Source organism: Crotalus tigris, unplaced genomic scaffold, assembly GCF_016545835.1.
Source record: "Crotalus tigris isolate CLP2741 ecotype Arizona unplaced genomic scaffold, ASM1654583v1 scf7180000017623.1712378, whole genome shotgun sequence".
NCBI lineage: Eukaryota > Metazoa > Chordata > Lepidosauria > Squamata > Viperidae > Crotalus > Crotalus tigris.
Window position 1 is genome coordinate 499,474 of NW_024096518.1, and position 22,021 is coordinate 521,494.

At 37.7% G+C, this 22,021-nt stretch overlaps 1 protein-coding gene across 7 annotated transcripts in view; it reads left to right on the forward strand.

The window, feature by feature from the left end:
- Positions 1-22,021, forward strand: part of FRRS1L (ferric chelate reductase 1 like) — a 244,869-nt gene that overhangs the window by 136,868 nt on the left and 85,980 nt on the right. For 5 of the 7 annotated variants that reach the window (XR_005555308.1, XM_039332048.1, XM_039332075.1 and 2 more), the window contains exon 5: positions 740-789. Coding sequence is in view for 6 of the 7 variants with exons in the window: in XM_039332048.1 (XP_039187982.1) it covers positions 740-789 (50 nt within the window). In the remaining variant the exon portion in view is untranslated. Of the gene's footprint in view, positions 1-739; positions 1,654-22,021 lie in introns of those variants that run through there. The other 2 variants (XM_039332039.1, XM_039332087.1) reach the window with 1 other exon arrangement.

The window sequence follows — 22,021 nt, forward strand, 5'->3', positions numbered from 1 at the left end:
TTGGGGACCCCTGTCCTAGACCAAACTTTACCAAAAATACCACTTGAAGCCAAGATTGCTGTCATACTTTCGTCATATCACGAGAGCCAACTCACTCAAAAAGTCAATCATGCTGGAAAAGGGAGAAGAGGCTGCCCTAGTACTCACTGGCTGAACACTATAAAGGATGACACTGGGATGACTATAGCAGATCTAAAGGAGGCAGTGTGAGGTTGAGGGGCATGGAGATTCCTAATCCATACAGTGGCTGAGGGTTGGACATGACTGAATGGCTGATGATGATAATATATAGTATATACAGGAACCATTCTTGCTTAAATTTGGCTAGATTTCTATGATGGATGTAAACTGGCAATCTTTCCACTGCTGCATATTCTCCAGTTTTGGCATCCCAGTCTGGTATTGTCAGCAAAGTTCCTCCTTTCCAATGTTGTGCCAAATTTATTTTTGTAGCTGTTAGCATATCTTTTAATAAATTATGATATTTTTCATTTATGCTTCCTGGAATTATGCCTAATTATACCTATTTGTAGTTCCAGTTCAAAATTTGTTCTTTAGGATTTTCTTAATATTTTGAAGAATTTATTTCTAATACTTTTAAGGGATAGACAAACAGACACACACACACGCACATGTAAACCACCACATAGGGTAAAATGTTCCTTCTTTTTTATGGCATTTCCAATATTTATTGTTAATATGATTTCTTTTATATTTTCTTTTGTTTAATCTATTTTAGGTTCTATAACTCGGCATGATATAGATTCTCCACCAGTTTCGGAGCATGTGGTCAGTATTTACAAGTATGAAGATATTTTTATGCCTTCAGCTGCCTATCAGACTTTTTCATCTCCTCTTTGTTTGTTACTTATTGTTGCTCTGACATTCTATATATTGATGGGAACCCCATGACATCCCGTATAATATTATGACAGATTGAAATTATTTGTCAGATAGTGTTGGTTAAAATTCTACTCTTTTCTATTAGAATTTATATTAGAGGACAATTTAATCATTCAGATTGTGAACAATAACCCTGAGGCATAAATATGTCCCAAATAATTTCAAGATTTGAAATATGTGCCAAATAATTCCAAGATTTTGAAATCAATACAGCAAGTGTTTGTACTTAATTCTGATATATAATTAGCCTATGTTTCCAAACAGATTTTTGGAAATATAGACTAAATATATATTAGAAGTGTTCAGTAAGGTGCAAACACTTGCTGTATTGATTTTCAAATCTTGGAATTATTTTATGCTGCTTACTCGATATTACTTAGACATTTACAAATGTGTAAGTAATACTAAGTAAACAATATAAAACAAGGTAAGATTGCCTGTAATATAATGTAAATATTCATAACATTTTACTGTTTGAAAAAAAAACTACAGTATGATAATGTGATATGAGAAATATATACAATTAAATTTCCTAATGTTTAATTAGCTTTCATCCAAGGAAATATAAATAAGATGTTGGTGAAATTAGATATCATATGTTATGTTATGTTAGTTTTTTGCTTTGAGAGCCATAGTGACTACTTCCAAATAAAGTAATATTTAGGTTTATATCAGCAACCTTTTTAGTCAATGTTCTATGCTTGCTGATGTTTAAGAAATAAACAATGACTTATATTTTTGGTAGCTGAACTGAATGGTGTATGTGCTTGCTCTGATCTGCATCTGGATCTGATAAAAGGATTGACTGGTATTGCCTACTGAGCTCTTCCTAGTTGCTTGAGTGTCCTCCTTTGGAGCTCTTGGAAAGGGAGCTAGCAAAGTTTTCCTGGTTTCTGCTTTGAAGTGTGCTGGACATTTGCTGGGTATGTGCTTAGTTGATTTACAAGTTCTACATTTTGTTGCTATGTCAAATGCTTTAGTTTTCATCAGGCACAATCTAGCTATGTACCCAAGGGACTCACAGTTGTGATCTTCTTTGCTTCTCTTAACAGAGCTTTTGGTTGCTCCAATTTTTAGGGGTTCTCCTCTGTTGGATTCCATAGAAGTAATTAGAAGGGGCATGGGGGAAGAAAGGTTGTAAATTCTTTCCCCCTTACTTCTGCCTCAGTTCTTCCAATAAGGTGTCTATTATTATACAATATTGATATAGCTCTTAAGGTGTTTGAGATGTCTTGCCTCACCAGCTCATCTTTCAAAACTTTGTCCAGTTTTCTCTTAATTGATCAATTACATTAATTTGTTCCATCCTATATCACCAGTAAGTAATTTAAAATATGAATTATAGTTTATTTTCCTCTGGACAAGATTTATGACATCTTTTATGGCCTCCCTGTCCCCTCCTATGTAACATATATATGAAGCTACTGGGCATCTGATGGTTTGTGATAAGGTATCATCCATATGCTGATGATATTTAGCTTTATATGAGGGCAATTCGGAAATAACCTCCATTTGATTATCAATCAGAGACATTTGCAGATACAGAACTTTTATTATACATATTAGAAAACCATAACATTACATTACTTTTTGACATAATCGCCATTTAATTTGAGGCACTTGTCATAATGTCCTACAAGGTTTGAAATTCCTTATTAGTAGTCTCTTGGCATCAAATCTGGGCTATGAGGATGTGATCAAAAATATCCCAACGGAACTGCTTCCCCCCCCCCCGGTAGATGTTTCAGTGTGAAATTGAACTGGTGCAAATGTTGCAATCACCATGCTTGCTTAGGGGTAAGTTTCCTGGGTGTTTTTAATGCTTCCAGATTCTTGTGGTCAATCCATATTTGGAAAGGAATTTTGTTCTCTTCCAAAAAGTGTCACCATGTGGTGGAATATTTAAAAGGTTTTTAAGAGAAAGATAAAGTTTACTCCGCAATTATTTTTGTTGGGTATTATTGTAGATTTTGATGTTAAAGAAACTAGTTTGATGTTGAATCATATAACAGCTGCAAGATTATTGGTGGGGTAATATTGGAAGAAAAACTCACTGCCTACTTTGGAAGAATGGATACTTAAGGTGTCTAATTTAGCAGAAATGGCGAAAATCTCCGCCTACTTGAAGGATCAATCACAAGAAAAATATATTTTGGTTTGGAGAAGATGGATTGATTATATTCAAAAGAAATATGGAACTGATAAGTATTATCTTGCATATGTGTAGATGTTAGATAATTATTAATAGTTTTAATTATATTTTTGTTTTAATTTGTTAATATTTGTTTTGAAAAGGAGTTAAAGTGTGTTATGGTTTTGTTTGATAGTATAGTTGGTTTATGTTAGATAGATTATGTTTGTTTATTTGTTACCCTGTAATCAACTCTGGGAAGTGGGGGAGGGGGAAGGGGTGGGAGGGGTTTATATTGTAAAATTTTATAAAACTTATAATAAAAAAAAGTGTCGCCATGTGAGAAGAGCCCACCTGACTGCGTACGCCTCTTTTTCCCAGACTGCCCACCTCTGCTCTGTTTTGGTGAGTTTTCTTGATGTGTATGCACAGGGCTGTAATGCCCCTTCGTCGTTTTCTTGTAGCAGTAAAACCCCCACTTTTACATTGCTGGCATCTGCCTGAATTACAAAGGGTTTGTTGGTGTCAGGCTGCCTTAGGACTGGTTCTATGGAAAACAGCTTTTTCAGTCTCTCGAATGAGGCTTGGCATTCTATTGTCCATTTTAACGGCTGGCTTGGCTTGGGTTTTCCCTCCCCTCTGGTATTTAGTAAAGTTTGTGATAGGTAAGGCTATTTGGGCAAAAGAGGGAATAAATTGCCAATAGAAGTTGGCGAATTCCAGGAAACCCTGTAATTGCTTCCTTGTGCAGGGTGGTGCCCATTCGTGTACTGCCCGGACTTTCTTAGGGTCCACAAATGTTATAGTTTCTCTGTGGTTCCCCCAGGGTGAGCTGAATGGTAGCATTGCTAGGATGGTGGGCATCCTCCCTGCTATGGATCCATCTAATTGACCGAATGAAATCGGTTTCTTCAGCCTCCTCACTGGAAATCCTAAATTCCTCACTAATGTCGGGCCGATAAGGTAGCGCGTGCACCTGGAGTCAATTAATGCCCTAACTTCTACAGCTTCAGGCATGGAAGGGACTAGCAGAGTTACTGTCCCCTGGTGAGGGGCGCTATGGGTCCACTTACCAGGGGTTCATCCTTGGAGTTGTCATCAGATGAGTTGAACGCTCCTGCTGTGTAGGCTGGAGTTCCCTTCCCTCGCTGAGCTGAGGCAGGGAACTCAACGGTCTCTGTGCCTTTTATGGCTGTCTTCTTTGGCTTCGCTGCTGGTTTTCTGGACTTTCCAGCTGGAGTCTGGTGTGGTGTTCCAGCCGGAGTGTGGGAGTGGTTCGGTGGCATGGTGTCAAAAAGAACTCAGTGGTTCTTTTGGAGCTTGACGGCTGCTTTGCTGGCTTGCAGGTTGGCTCTGGCAACAATTTCCCCACAGTCTCCCTCCTCTGCATTGCCTCTTGCATTGCTAAGTCGATCTCGGCTTCCTCAGCTAAGATGTATCAATCTTGCAGTTGATGAGGGTCTCCACGAGGAAGGCAGGCATCGAAGAGGTTGTAGTTTAAGCCATCTTTGAAGTGACTAAGCAAGACGTCTTTTGGCCGATTCAGTTTGCTGGCCAGGGTTCAGAACTCTTGGGTGTATTCTGCCCCTGGCCATCTACCTTGCTTCACTGTGTTTATCCGTTCTCAGGCTTTCCAGTCAGCCAATGGGTCTTTGAAACTGCACCTGAGGGAGGGTTCGATGATTCCTTCAGATGGGTCTGGAACCTCAGGTTAAGACTCCCCTCCGGTTCCTATCTTGCTGCATCTGATGGATGGTGCCTCGGTAGGGTTTGGCTTTCTCCTTCTTCATGGAGTCGAGGGCTATCTTCATCATGCTGATTGCCTGTTCCAGCAGCCAGGTGGAATGCCTCGAGCGGTCCTTCTCATCCTTGCTCAGATGGAGAGATCTTTCCATCTCCTTCTTCCAACCTGGTTGATGACTACCCCATCTGAGTGCCACCTTTCTAGTTTTCTTCTCCCAGTCATCCTTCTTCCCGATGCCCATCGACCACATAGGCTTGTGGCATTGTTCTGTCACCACCTTTTCTTCCGTGGAGCTTGAGGATCCGGAACTGAACTGGGGTCTACTTGGTGGGAGGTTTCCCCCACTGTAGCTGTTCCTCTCTCTTTATTCTATTGTCTGACATGATTTGTTAGGTCCCCTGGTAAGGGCTTTCCTTCCAGGCTGACTGCAGATCCTGTCCAAAGTTAAGGCCCACTTCAAAACCTCATCCTAAGGAAGCAGAACTCATGGAAGCAGTTTCTTCCAAAAGAAACTTTTATTAGGAGAAGCTGACAGCAGGCATAATAGACAGGATCTGAGGGTTTCCCGCTCAGATCAATAGGTTAAAAGTATCCCAAGCAAACCCCACCCCAAAGTTCATTTGGTCAATTCACATGGGCCAATCCCCAGGTGCTAAGTCCATTGTGGGAAAGAGCAGATAACGCCAGGCTGTCTCAGGGTTGCAGGGATGTTTTGTCGGCTCTCCACACCTTCCCTTCTGAATGTGGAGATAAACTGGAGGCACATTCCTTTCTTCTCCCCCCTCTTTCTAGCTGACATCAAGAGGAGAGATAGTTCACAGAGGAAGTATGCAGAAACAGCAAAGAGTCACAGTGTAGCGATAAAGGAAATCAGAGCAATAACCCACAGTGCTTCCCCCCTCCCCTCCAGGGCATGGCAGAACCCAGAAGTATAGAAAGACTAGAGTATGAGTTAGATAGAAAAAAGCCCCCTTAGAATATGGGTTCTGACAACCACACTGGAAGTCAGCATGTTCCAATGCTTATTATGGATGGCTTGTCTGAGTAGACTTCTGAATTGATGGGCGAACCATGCTCCATGAATTTCACTAGCAGCAATTCTTTGGCATCTTCACATTTGGCGGGATTTTCTATGACGCCACTTCCAGTGTGGTATTGTTCATGTTAGAGAATTTTAATTTCTCTATTGCTGAAAAAATAAATCAGAAGATCTCACAGTTGACTGCATTTAGCTGATTCAAATAAATTTCTTTATATTCATATCAAAATATTTACAATACCATACATTCTTCTTTACAGCAATATAGCTCAAATGAAGACTTCTTACGGAGAGATACAGAGACAAACCTGAGACTGAAAATTCAGCTTCTAACTCAATACCCTTTTGCACAGACTCAGTAGCACTTTCTTCACATTGGCTGACTGAGTTACCACATGACTCTTCCTGCTCATGAATATTCCAACATGACCTTCATGACAGGAAGAGACATCAGACCTATTGACTTAATATATTCTCCATAGTGAACACTACCCAATGGTTTAGTCATCATATCTGCCAAATTATCCTCAGAAGAACAATGATGTAAACTAATCAATTTTCCTTTTACAGCTTCCCTGACATTACAGTACTTAATGTCTACATGTTTACTTCTGTTCTTCACCCTGTCACCAGTTGCCATTTTTATACAGGCAGCATTGTTTTCAAATACCTTTACAGATTCTTTTACACTAATATTTAAATCTTGCAACAACTGTACATACCATGTTACTTCAGAACACAATTCAGATAAAGCAATAAACTCTGCTTCCGCTGTTGAAATAGCAACAGTTGTTTGTTTTCTGGACTTCCATCCAATCAGAGTCCCTCCAAACAATATTATAATTCCAGAATTTGATTTTCTTGTGTTTATGTCATTTGCATAGTCACTATCGACATAACACTTTAATTTCAATTTCTCAGTAATCTGTATTTGAAGACCCAAATTTATGGTTCCCTTCAAATATCTGAGAACCCTTTTTACACTCATCCAATGTAACTTTGTAGGTGCAGCAGTAAAATGACTCAAAATGCTTACTGCGCAAGCTACTATATGTCTGATCTGGACCAATGTGATAGATATAACAAACTCCCTATTGCTGAGTGATATATCTCTTGATCACAGGTTTCACCTTTGTCCGCACTTAAACTATTATAAAAATCTGTACTCATGGGTGTGGGAGCAGTATTGCTATCTTTCACACTATATTTTTCCAATAACTGCTCAATTTTTCTCTTTTGACTGAGAATATAACCACCTTTTTCATTTTTCTGTATCTCTACACTGAGATATTTTTTTATTTCTCCCAAATTCGTTAATTCGAATTTCTTTCCTAATTTATCAGCAAATTCCTTGACTTGTGATGCATCCTTTGCGATGAAGCAAAGATCATCCACAAATGATAACAGTAGACAATTCCCTCCTTGTAACTGTCCAGTATATATACAATTATCAGCTTTGCAACTCTTAAATCCAAAATCCTTTAAAGCAGTAGATATTCCAGTTTCTGGCTGACTACTTCAACCCATAAATAGCCTTGTTTAATTTATACACCATGTTAGGTTTTGCAATTTCATATCCTGGTGCTTGGATCATATAAACTTCTTCCTCTAACTCAGCATTGAGGAATGTGGTTGTGATATCAAAGTGCCAGATTTTATGCTTGTATGCCGCTGCCAACATCAGTGCTAATCTTATACTCTCACTTTTCACAGTTGGCGCAAATACTTCATCATAGTGCATATTTAATTGTGAAAAACCTTGTGCCACTAACCTGGCCTTATACTGTACATCATTATTTGGCAATACCTTTTTTTTATATAATCACTTACAACCCACAGCTTTGGTTCCCTGATTTAAATACTTCATGGTCTCCCATGGATTTCATCTCGTTATCCATGCCCTCCTTCCATCTTTCTTGTTCAGCTTTTGGTAATGCCAACACCTCTTTATAACTTCTTGGCTCATACCACACATTGCAAACCTTTACCTTGCTGGCAGAATACCTGTCAGGCGGAATTCCTTTGTTACATTGCTCTGACCTATGTGGTAATAACTGCTTCTGTGTCTCAAGTCTATCTGGCTTCATGTCTTGTTCAGCCTCTTTTCCCTGAACATTGACATCTTCAATAATCATTTTTTCATCATTAGATGAGTTATTGTTGTTAAATAGATCACTGTCATTAAGTGAGAGATGTACCCAGAATTTGCATTAATTGTGTTCCAATTTTGTTCTGCAAAATTAGCAGACCTTGAAATTACAATTACAATTACAATTCTTTTACTTCCTTTTGACCCTGGCTTATAGCCCACAAACCTGAGCTTTCTTGCCTTTTGCTGTCCCTTTCTTCTGATTGCTTTCGGAATATGTACCCATGAAGTATTTCCAAAAATTCTCAAATGTGCCAGTGATGACTTTCTTCCATATAGAATGGCATATGGAGTATTATTAATGGAGGAACTCCACAGCCTGTTAACTATATAATTGGCAGTCAATATGGCTTCTCCCCAATATGACCTGCTCATACCAGAATCCTCTAATAATGAATCTTTCATTGTTTGCAAAACACCATTCCTTCTTTCAGCTACACCATTCTCTGCTGCTGTGTAAGGATTTGTACGTCTGTGTCTTATCCCCAACTGCCCCAACCATTGCTGGAATTTAGTTAACATAAATTCAGTACCTCTGTCAGTTTGCAACTGACACACTTATTGTCTGTACCTTCTCTCTACAAAACTTACCTACTTTTTGAATTGGTGTAGCGCCTCTATCTTTCCTCTAAGCAAGTAGCAAAACGAATACCTGCTATAATCATCAACAATTACCAGTGCATATCCTCCGAAACTGGCTTGCATAGGTCCCACCAGATCTGCATTGACCAGCTCTAGAGCTCTTTTTGTTTGTCTTGTGCTATATTTACTATCTGGGAATGCCTTTGACTTTGATGTTTGCACACTGCACAGTCCAAATATGTTTTGCATCCCTTCAAATTTAGCCCTTCTGCAAACTCTTACATTTGCTGCAAAACTTTAAAGCTTGCATGGCCAAGTTTTCTATGTAGAAGATGAACACACAAATCATGCTCTGCAACATTCTTAAATATATGGTAACATTGAACTTTTTGTCCCTGCAATACATATAGATTATCTTCCTTTATGCCTTCTGCACAAATATTCCCATTCTTTTTGATGAGACACTTCTCATTTACAAAAATGGTCTCAAAGCCTTGTTTGTCTAAATTAGACACACTTAACAAATTATGTTCCATCTCAGGTACACAAAGCACATTGTAAACTTTGATTCCAAATATGGAATTTTTACATTGCCTCTTCCAATGACTTTTGCTTTCTGGCCATTTGCCAAAGCCACAGCTTCTTGTGCTACCGGAACAAACCTGCAAAATAATTCAGAGTCATTAACAATTGTTTGACTTGCCCCACTATCTATTAGCCACTTGTCTCTGTTGTTGCTATAGCAAACTTTTGCAACACCAAAATGTTCCTTTTTCAAATTAGTCTTTTTTGCTTGCACAAATGTCCTTCGCTGCAAATTGTTCCTCTGCAAACAGTTCCTTTTGTGTTTGCTCCACAAAAGTAGCAATTCTTTTCTTGCTGAGCTCTCTGCTTGCAAAATCTCTCTTTTGCTGCAACTTGGTCCCATCTGCTTGTTTCTTCTCTGGAGACTTGCAGTCTGGATCCCTTCCTCAGGAATTTCACCTCCTCGTGGCTGTTCCTAAAATGTTGCTTTTCTTCTTCATTAAGCAAACATGCCTTTAAAGCCTCAAAATTTAATTCTTGCTCTTCTTTACACTCAAATATTGCAGTTTTATCTAAACTGTTCAACACCAATAAAACCTTCTGGGACTCTGGGAATTTCAACCAAATCTCCTTTGCAGTCTTTAAATTTGCAACATTTAGAAATTGTTCATCATCTAAATTCAAGATGAGATAAGCCATTGCTTGATCATGACTTTTCTGATCAGCAGCTGCAAACACTTGTGGTGGATTTTCTAAGACAGTGGTTCTCAACCTTTTTAATGCTGCGACCCCAACCGGTCGTAAGTTGAGGACTAAACTGGTTGTAAGTCGAGGACTAAACCGGTCGTAAGTTGAGGACTACCCAACCAGTCGTAAGTCGAAGATTTTCCCTGCCCGGGAGCGCTGCGCATGCATGGTGCCGCCCCCTGCGCAGGCCGAGGCGTAGCTGGCAAGCAGCAAAGACGGAGCAGGTAGACCACTGGGTGGGCCACCAGCTGGCCCAGCCCAAGGGAGGTAAGACACCTGCCAGGAAAGGGGAAAAAATGGCAGACAGTTTTGCTTGGCAACCCCAGTGAAATAGTCGATCGACCCCAAATGGGGTCGTGACCCATAGGTTGAGAACCGCTGTTCTAAGATATACCACAGCTCTTTTGCTTTGAGCAAACATTCCATTTTTGCAGCCCATATAATGTAATTCTTCTGGCTCAAATGAGGCACAGAGTTTTCCTTAAATTCCATTGCCGCCATTCTGCTAATTCTGCCCTGTTCTTATACTTTCTAAACACAGGCAATTTCTTCCAGCTTTAAATTACAATGTACTCCTTAGTATGCTCTGGGCCCATAACCTGTTAGAGAATTTTAATTTCTCTATTGGTGAAAAAATAAATCAGAAGCTCTCACAGTTGACTGCATTTAGCTGATTCAAATAAATTTCTTTATATTCATATCAAAATATTTACAATACCATACATTCTTCTTTACAGCAACATAGCTCAAATGAAGACTTCTTACAGAGAGATACAGAGACAAACCTGAGACTGAAAATTCAGCTTCTAACTCAATACCCTTTTGCACAGACTCAGTAGCACTTTCTTCACATTGGCTGACTGAGTTACCACATGACTCTTCCTGTTCATGAATATTCCAACAGATGACGATAATGCTTGCGTGCACACTGCTAGATGCACCCAAGAACTTTTGAAGCAGTTCTGTTGGGATGGTTTTTTTTAAATAATATTTTATTAATTTTCCAATTTTACATTTAAGTATTTAAAAAGCAACATGGTGGCTGGTTTAATCAATAGTTCAATAACATACAAAAATCTTTAATACGAATCTCAAGTTACAATATCAAATATTTCCTCTATTTTTCCCTTAATATCTACTATCTCATATTTAAGCTAATACAGTTCTTATTATATCAACTAAGTAAAACATCATTATTACATTTATCAATACATTTTTAGCTTATACGTATCTTAATTACTTTTACATTCAATCTTCATAGACAATCAATGTCCTATTATTGATTTTTCCCAATGTTTAGTTTCTCATCAATATCCAAATTTAACATTTGATATTTATAATTTCCAAGCTTTAGGTAACCAAAGTTTCCCTTATCTCAATTCATAACAGAATCTAATATTCAAAATACAAATCTTATCTATTTGAATATAGTCTTTTTCTATTTCCTAAAAGTTATCTATTTCCCACCATATTAAATCATTTAATTAATAATGTAGTATCCCCTTTAATAAATCAAAACCATTATATATTGTTTGGGTTATTCAATAAATCAAACATATTTATATTTTTTTCTTTTGGGTCTAATTTTTAAATATTAAACAAATAGAATCCCTATTTTCAACTAGTTTCCAAATATTTTAAATTTAATGACCAAAATTCCCCTTAACTCAACTTCTCCCTTTAACCCTCTAATTAGTAATATAAAATCCCCTCTAATAAATCAAAACCCCAATTTTCTTCAGCCTTATTCTGGCTTTCTTCCTTTGCCAACTAGCCTTCCATGTCAGTGCTTTTAAATCATCAAATAGCTCTCCCTCTATTATTATATATATTATTTGAAATAAGGGAGACCATTTAGTTGCCATTTTTGGAAGGTCTAGCCCATTTGTATTCATTAAATCATCTCCCTGTTCCCCATGATTGTCCTGATATGTTTATTTTCTTTTCAATCTGTTCTTTCGCAAATTTTTTCTGATTTATATAGAAAGTCTTTTCCATTTTCAGTGTTGTCACTCCCTTTTCTGGATTTTCCATTAACTGTATTTGTTGGACAATTGAGTCCTTTGTCTTAGTATTTGATTGTTCCACTTCTTCTGTTATCTTCTGTGTTATTAGTTCTTTGGTTGTAGTCAAAATTTCGGTTTGTGTATCTAAGCTAGCATCTTGTTCTTTTATGTTGGGTCTTATTTTGTCACAAGCTGAAAGAATGGTTTCATGTATTGCTTTCAACATGGAAAGGATCTTTTCTTGGTCTTCATCCATATTCTCTTAATAATGTGTTAAGTTGAGGACTTTAAAATCAGATGTTAAAAATAATTTTATAACTAGGTATGGGACCTTTATTTCACGTGTTTATAGGTAGTCTTTATAGTAGAAGTCGTTTGTCAAGTAACATTTTATAGTCCAAGTTATTTTATCATCTCATATAATAACCAATGTTCCTCAAATAAAGAGATAGGAAGGCAATTCCTCACATATAACTCTGAAAGTCAGTAAAGGTTTACATTCATAGTTCAAGCAGGCCAGTTATGCCTCCCAGAAGTTCTCTTTACAGCCGAGTTTCTCACTGGTGGTATTCAAGATCGAAAGAGTTTTATCTTTATACTGGGCTTCCAACCAAGTCTCTTTTAGGCAATAACAAGTTGTAATACCAAACTTTGCCACAAGATGTCACCAATGCAGTTTAAAAACTTTTATGTCCCCAATTTTTATAATAGCTTTATTATAAATTTATTTCTTTTCTTTTTAGATAAAAATCAGCATATCCAGTAGAAATAGGAATAAGAAAAAAATTTTAGGAAAACATTTTAGCCCCTAAATTTCAAAAGTATATGCATCCAGTTAGATTAAAGTTGTTTTTATAATTGCTTTGTTTCCCCTGGGTAGTCAATCACCATTATTCTTAGAGGGTGGGGCAGGAATTCCCTTCCCTCTCTCCTCACTGGGAGAAAAGTACTCAGGGCAGCTTTTTCAGGAAAGATATTTAGAGTCTTAAAGAGAAGATCAGATCTCACCCAATTTCATCTGCATTGCTTTAAAGGTGCTTGGTAGTAATTTTGACTTTGGCTGTCAGCAGCTTAGTGACGAGCCATATTGCTATGGCCGGTCTTTCCCCCGCCAGTTTGGAGAGCTGCTCTGGATCAAGTGGGAGGGCTACTCCCCTCCTGCGATCAAGTAGGGGTCCCCTCCTCACTCGTCATCTCTACGGGGTGACTTTCGACACTTTCCAGGGTCCCCCAGTGGGATGAAATTGGATGCTGAAAACGTAGTTCACCTCCACGCATCCAAAAACACCAATGGCAAACTGAAAGCCCTGTTGGGATGTTTTTGATCACCCCCTCATAGCCCAGAGGTAGCTAAAATAAAAAAGTGTGGAGTAATTTTTGTTTCTTATTTTGATGGTGAAACATGAGGATTTATAAAGTTGTGGTTTTATTTTGTCAGTTTCATGAATTTGCCACTTTTTATTTGACATTGTGAGTTTGCACTATTGGATTGTTTGTTGTGGGGGCTGAAATCTTCTAATAATAATAGATTCTGATTGGCCAAGAGATGCCACTTGATCTATAAACAGTTTTATTTAAAAAAAAATTTGACCATCACGGAGCTACAGAACAGACGAAGATGAACCAACACAGAAGGCATCTCAACTAAATAAATGCAAAAATTATTTTGAATAGTTAAACAAACAATTCACTTTGTAGATCAACTATGTTCCAACGATGTCACAAAAGAGGAGCAAGAGGAATAAATTACTTAAGTAATTGAAAGAAAGAGGAGTAATCTAAAGATACAACCAAGGGCAGAAAGTTATCAGACTACTGAGGCTACGGCACAGGTATCTGACAATTGTAATTTAACTGTAATTTTGGGATATATGTCTGACAGCAACAGTGCTTACCATGAAGATTTTCTAATTACAAGGTTTTTTTAAAAAATATATATAGAATCTCTTGAGAAAAAGAAAAGTTTTTGTTTACTTAATAAGCATTCCAAAGAAGAAAAATGTTTTATTTTATGGAGTTATAAGCTGGAGGGAGTGACCTAAATTTAGAACATAGAATAATAGAGTTGGAAAGGACAAGAAAACAAGAAAAAGTGGATTTGGGTAAGATTGTGATATAAGCTGTTTTAAACAGATCTTACTTGGTTTTATTTCTATTGGAGTATTGCTTCTGGTTTTTATGTTTAAAATAAAAAATGAAATTCAGAATTTAATTTGAAGATTTAATAATTGTGCAGTTGAAGAACTGGCTTGTAATAATTACAGAATGTAAAAAGTTGAGGTCATAATTGTTTTCATGGCTCTGTCCGATCCTAGTTCGGAGGAGGAGGAGTTAGAGCCAAGACCATTCAACAGGAATGGAACAGTCTTCGCAGAATGAGCAGAGTCCAGGGTCTTAGAATGAGGCAGTCCCAGGGCCATCCAGCAGTGTGTGTGGGGAGACAGCTGACCAGATGCAGAGCTACCTGCAGAGTGGATCACCTGCAGAGGGCCAGCAGAAATGGCAGGCTCCAGACCACCTCTGACAAGGAACAGCTGCCTTGTTGCTACCAAAATGGAGTGGAGGGAAGTACAGAGGTTGTGAAGTTGTAAGAAAGCAGCTCTGACTCTCCTCACAAGGAACACTTGGGGAAGAGTGATTTAACCGGATGCTGGGGAAAGTGTGTTTGCTTTGCTTTGATGCTTACCTTCCTGGCTTATATGAATACTGTCCTGTGAATCTTGGATTGTTTCTTGACTCTGAACTTCAGATTTCATTTGTGGATTTTGGACTTGGTTCTCTGACTTCAGATTCTTGTACTGTGCTTTGGTTTTTGGAACCCTGGACTTGTGTTGTTGACTAGTGGATATTGTGACTTCCCTTTTTCCTTGGGCAGCTAGGACTTAGTTCATGGAACCGGGGAATTTGGACTATGGGAAAACTGAGGGTTGGGGGGGGGAGCTTCATTGGCATCACTGGTGAGTCACTTGGTGCTGTGTTAAGTATGCAATAAATGGACTCAAACTCTGCCTTGCCAATGTAATTTGGGTGAAAACAATTGTAGTAGTATTTTATTGTGTTGGAAAGAGTTAGAAGTCAATACCTTTTTTCTTTTCTCCTCTATTTTTTCATCCTGTACTCCCCCCCCTTTAAAATTTTTTTATTGTATTTTATGCTATAATAAGACTGGAAGGATCCATTGCTGTCACCAATTTTTTCCAAAGCAATCTCTTTTCTGAAAGAAATATTGCTTAGTGCCTTCACTGCCTCCAGGCCTCATCAATGCTTCTGCCTCCATTGCTGCTAGCTACCAAACAGCTGATTGGTTGGCAACTATTTCTTTTTGGCCCACAATTATTGTTCATGTACTCCTTCCTAATTATTTGCTACCTATTTTCAACCTGTAGCTAAACACAGAACATTCTATTTTGTCTGACAGCTTTGATGTATTAATTTACAGATCTATTCTCCTTATGATCTCATACAAATTATCTAATATTCACTATAAATAATTTTGTTTTTCAGCCTGTGTGTAAAAGAACATCACTGTATATAAAAGAACCAAAAATCTCTAACATCATTATAAACCTTCTTTACACATTGATCTATAAATGCATTAAATGCATTCCTGTCTTTCTCTCTGTTCATTGTTTGAACCATTTGCTAAGCATTCATTTTACTCTTTGCTTAGAATGCCTTGCTTTGCTATTATATAGTGCACATATTGCAGTCAGCAAGCAATCCTCAATTCTACATTTATATAAAATATTACACCGAACTTGATTAAACAATTCTCTAAATCAATAAATATACAGTAATGTTTTTTCTTACATTTATGCATTTTTCATAAATGATATAGGAGAGCAAAATCTGTTCCTCTCAAATATTGCTCATTGTAATTTTTTAGAATAGAATAGAGCTGAAAGGGACCTTGGAGGTCTTCTAGTCCACTCTCTACTTAAGCAGGAGAACCTATACCATCTCAGACAAGTGACTGTCTAGCTTCTTCTTAAAAATCTCCAGTGATGGAACGCCCACGATTTCTGGAGCAAGCTGTTCCACTGGTTAATTGTCCTCACTGTCAGAAAGTTTCTCCTTAATTCTAGGTTGCTTCTCTTTGTTAAGTTTCCAATCATTGTTTCTTGTCCTGCCCTCTGGTGCTTTGGAGAATAATGTGACCCCCTTGTCTATATGGCAACCCCTCAAATACTGAAATACTGCTATCATGTTGTCCCTGTTTCTTCTTTTCTTTAGACTAGTCAAACCCAAGTCCTGCAGCCATTCTTCGTATGTTTTAGTCTCCAGTCCTTTGATCATCTTAGTTACTCTTTTCTGATTTTTTTCCAAACTCTCAACATCTTTTTTGTGATATGGTGACCAAAATTGGCTGCAGTATATATCTTATTGCATCTAAGGCAAATGCCTATCCAAACTTTTTTTGAAGCCCCCAGCTATGGAGCACCACAACTCTTCATGATTAATTGTTTTTATTATTAGGAAATTTCTTCTTGATTCCAGTTGATGCAGTCTAGGTCTGCACTGGCTTTTTTTTTTTTTTTTTGGCAGCTGCAGCATACTGCTGGCTCATATTTAAGTGATGGTTCACTAGAATACCAAAGTTCTATCACAGTTACCATCACTGAGCCATTACCACCTATTACATAGTTGTGCATTTGGTTTTCTTCTTAGGTGCAGGATCTTGCTTTTTTCATTACTGATCCAGTAATTTAATCACTTTATCAAAGAAGATAATGTTCATCTGCATAACCTGTTTTTAGCAAACTTGTGCTGGCTTCTAGTGATCACTTGGTTCATTTCTAGGTGCTCACAAATTTGCCGTTTTATGATCTTTTTTAGGATTTTTCTAGATATTGATGTCAAGTTGATTGGTCTGTACTTTCATGGATTCACTTTTTTCCTCTTCTTGAAGATCGGAATCACATCAGTACTTTTTCAATCCTTTTCGCAGTTCCCCATGTTCCAGGGATGTAAGATTTTGTTTAGGGTCTTCAAGGTTACATCTGCCAGCTCCTTCAGTACCTTAGGATATGAACAATCTGATCCTGGTAATCTGAACACATCCAAAGTAGATAGATATTTTTTAACCAATTTCTTATCTATTTTGATCTGCATTCTGGTTCTATCTCCCTCTGTACTGCTCTCCTTCCTGGCTGGTATTTCCCAATACTTTTTCACTTCATTTATTTTCTTCATCTAATTATCCCAAAAATCCACTCCTAACATTACAAAATAATGCATGTCTGACAATCAGAAGCACTTGCTTGTATCCTTCACACATTCACCCATCTTTCATCTTAATCAAATCAGTTGTGGTTTTGGATTCATTTTTTCCATGTGTATAAACAATGCTTAACTACAGAAGTGAAACAGATTTTTTTATATAAGCACATGATTACGAGTCACTATTCTCATTCATTCTTGGGCATATTCCTAGCCCAATGATTTTCAATGAACTGTCATTTTCTTCCCACCCATTTATCTAATAGCATGACTTAACCAAAGAATCAGTAATGCAGAATACTATTAAATTTTCTCCAAAATGCATCTCTACTTCCCTCCATACTAACACACAAACTTAAAGCCACCAAAAGTTATAAAGTAAGAGGAGGGACTAAAGCTTCAAAATGCCCAACAACGGGATATTCTGAAATACTGTAGGTGCAAGATCTCATCTCTAGAAGGGGTTCATATAACCAGTCACTGTAATATAACTCTCTCTATTCCCAAGAAAACGAAACAAAAAGAAAGATGGCACATGGGTTCCTAGGGGGGTTTCTATCCTGACCTGCATAGAGACCTAAAGCTTTTCACATGTGAATCTGGAGGACAAGGATATCCTACATCATTCTAAGTGGCTACTGGAAGGAGATGACATCTACGAAGACCTCTCAAAGTTCTTCGTTACAAAATAACGATGAGGGGATGTAACTCATAAGACAGTCTAGTTGTGATCTCTCTATTCCAAAATATTTACAGTAGCAATATTACTCTATTAATAATTATATGCTCATTGAATTGATTACTGGAAGAGAGGTGGGTGCTAAATAAAGTTGGCCCTTTATTCTCTAGTTTGTAATTGTAAGCCCACTGAGTTTTAAATACACTGGAAGAGATTCTATGGCTTGTTTTAACAAAGTAGGTAGGGAATCTAGGGTTTTTTTTAAAATTTTTATTGAATAACAGAAAAAAAATAAAAAATAAAACATTGAACATGGTAAATCAGATTTGACAAACATCTCAGTTCATATTCACAATTAATTACTAATAAAAACTCTATACAATAACATCAATCTAATCTCAATCTTAACTTATCTCATTACAATGACTTCCATATTTTTCCCCCCACCATCTATAAAATTTGTTCCAAATTTGGTAAAAATCCGTTTCATCCTGATTTTTAAGTCTTTTAGTTAACCTATCTAATTCTGCACAGTGCATAATTTTATGAATTAAGATTTCCTCACTAGGTATAGCCATAGCTTTCCAGTTTTGAGCGAATACAATTCTTGCTGCTCTAACCACATGAGTGAATAAATACATATCCTCTTCACTAACATTTTTTTCAAGAATTCCTAACAACAAGGTCTCAGGCTTATACTGAATGTTTTGCATACTCATTTCTGTTACCCATTCCCAAACCATACGCCAATATCCCTGTGCTTCCTTACATGACCACCAAACGTGAAAAAAGTGCCCCTTTCTTTTTTGCATTTCCAACACAAAGATGAGTATCCTTTGTACATTTTGACTAATCTTGCTGGAGGGAGATGCCATCTGTAAATCATCTTATACGAATTTTCTTTATATGATGACGCCAATGTAATTTTATTATTTCGCATCCATACCTGCTGCCATTGATCCAAATTAATGTTGTGTCCTAGATCTATCGCCCATGTCACCATTGTTTCTTTAACCTGTTCTTCAAATAGCCTGTACTCCAATAGGTGTTTGTAAATATTCTTTATTTGTTTTTTTTCCGGACCAAGCAGAATTTTATCTAGCCCCGTATCTTGTCTATAAATACCCCATTTATGTTTGTCTTTCAAATATCTTGCTTGGATCTGGAGGTAAGACCACCACTCTATCTCTATTCCTTGTTGTCTTAACTCTTGTTTAGATTTTAAAAGACCCTCTTCTGTCAAAATGTCTTTATACCTGATAACCTTATCTTTCCTGAGCAAATTGGGGTATATAACTGCCTCCAATGGTGATAACCAACTCGGGATCTTTATATAATATTGAGATTTGACAGTATTCCAACTTTTAATTAACCCTTGCCAGACCTTGTGTTTTAAAATATATTGATGGTTTCTACTTTGCCCCTTCCACATATGAGCATGCCATCCCTGCTGAAGATCATAACCCTCTAACTGAATACATCTTTGATTCTCTAAGGTTATCCAATCACTAATCCAAGACTGGGCCACGGCTAAGTAATATAATTCCCAACCAGGGAAGCCTAAACCACCCCTTTCCTTGGCATCTTGTAAAGCCTTTAATTTTATTCTAGCCTTCTTACCAGACCATACAAATTCTAAAGTTATTTTATTTAACTCCTTAAAAATTTTCTTATCCAAGTAAATTGGAATATTCTGAAACAAAAATATCAATTTGGGTAGGACATTCATTTTTACAGCAGCGATTCTCCTGAGTAATGAGAGGTGTAAATTTTTCCTACATTCTAGATCAGCGGTTCTCAGCCTATGGGTCGCAACCCCATTTGGGGTCGAACGACCATTTTAAGGGGGTTGCCAAACAACGCGATCCGCCATTTTCCCCCCTCAAAGGTCGCCGCCGCGCATGCGCGCTGCGCATGGGGCGCATCGGGGCGCCGCCGCACAAGCGCGGCACGTCCGTGTGACCGGGGTCGCCATATAAAAAGGTTGAGAACCGCTGTTCTAGATCAACTTTAATTTTTTGTATTAATTTAAATAATTATCTTCTTTAATTGATGAACAACATGCAGAAATGACTATTCCTAAGTATTTAAATTTAGAAACTACTTGTATACCTAATTTAACCTTGAGGGATCCTTTTTGTATATGAGTCATATTTTTAGTGATAATCTTTGTTTTATTTTTGTTTATTTTTAAACCTGCATAATCTCCGTGAACTTCTAAAATTTCAAATAATTTCTGCCCAGAGTGTTCTGGGTCTTCTAAAATAAGTGCTAGGTCATCTGCATAAGCCTGACGTTTATATATTTCTTTCTTAATCTTAAGTCCTCTAATCTGTCTTTCTTGCCTTACCGCTCTAGCAAGAATTTCTAGAGTATAGATAAACAACAATGGCGAGAGAAGGCATCCCTGTCTAGTACCTTTCTGTATGTTAAATCTATCAGTGGCCACCCCGTTTATTATGATCTGTGCATATTGTTTAGAATATATTGCAGTTATAACATTTAAAAAATTTCCTCCGGCATCCATTAATTTTAATTGTTGTATCATAAATTGCCAATTCACATTATCGAAAGCCTTCTATGCATCAAGGAACAGAAGTGCCACTTGCCGATCGTTATGTGATTCATAAAATTCTAGGATATCTAAGATTGTTCTCATATTCTGTTTAATCTGTCTGTTTGGTAAGAAGCCGTTTTGATCTATTAAATATTTTTTAAATCGCTCCGCCATTATTGGGTTTATGATCCTTTGCTTTGCTTTGATGTAGATACTTCATTGGGGCAACTGAAGATTTGTTCATCTTCTTGGATAAAACAGATGCAAACATGAACTGAAACATTCTACCTTTTCATCATTCTCCTGCTTGCTACACTTTCAAGCACTTTGTAATTTTTTTTTTACTTTCCGGGGAAGATGGCAGACTGAACACTGCTTGGCCATGGAGTGGTAGTCAGTCTGCCATCTTCCTCTGGAAGTCAAAATATTTTACAGAAGGCTTTAAAGTGTAGCAAGCAGGAAAATGGTAAAAAGATAAAATGTTTTAATTTGTGTTTTACATCTGTTTGGCTAAGCAGTTAGAAAAGAGCCAAGCCAAAGTGATTCCTACGATCTGGAACAAAGAGAGAGACATGAGGTTGCTTTAGCTGTTTCTCCTTACACTTGTTCCTCTTCCTCATGGAGAGATTGCAATACAGCGATCTCTAGCAATTGTGAGGGAAATCAGGAGATGGGGGAATTAGCCATATATGCCTGCAATAGAGCCTTTTAAATGACACAGGGTTGTCTTCCCTTATTAAATGTTACAAAGAAAAAATGTTTTTGAGATTGGAGTTAGACAAGCAATATATAATAGCAATTAAAAACATATTTGAAGAACTGTGCAGGGATCTTCATCATGGTTGATTCAATCTTATTGGCTATGTTGCATTCTCTCAGGTTACAGAACTAGATATGCAGCAAAGTTTATTTGAGGAAAATATGAATAAGAGTCTGGAAAACAAATTGGCACCAAATATAAAAAGAAATGAATGAGATCTCAGCTCAGGTTTCTATTTCTGGCCAGTCTTGAGACAGATTGCCTCACTAGCCTTGAGGAAGATTGCCTTTGCTAGCTTTCTAGTTGCACCTTGCATCAGCCAGGCCCACCTGTCAACAGTTGCAGGAAAAAGTGGACCCAGGATCCAGGGAGAAAACACAGGCCTCTCAGAAGTGACAGGAAGAAAGGAAAATGTCCATGCATTGCTGGGCCTATCTGGCTGAGATCTTCCATCCCACAGTGGATTTCTGTGTGCCAGTGGGCCTAAATGGCCAGAGCCTCCTGGATCATGGGGTGGATAATTGCAGTGCTCTTATGTTTTTAAGGGCAGGTGTGCTGTCAAAAGCCCAAATTTTGATCATGTCACCCTGAGGATGCTGCAATGCTGAGAAATTTGAGCATGGGTCGTTAGTCCCTTTGTTCAGTACCCACATAAGAGGGAGGAGCCAAGATAATGACACAATAATTACTTATTAAAAACAGCTCCTGGGTTGAAACAGGCCTTACTATTTTTGGCTTAACCTGATGCCCCCTAAATGCCACCCAGGGGCAAGAACCTGCAATAGTCTCAGCAACATTACTAGAACTCTATGGAGATTCTCAGTCATCCAGGTCATAGTTGTCGCAAGAATGCTTTTTCACAAGGCAACTAAACTTTCTTGTTTTTCTTTTTTCTTTGAAGGAATGGAAGAATTTATACTCCTTGCAGACAGCTGGTCATTTGCATTCTTTTAGAGAGTCATTGATGCCACCTGGAGGT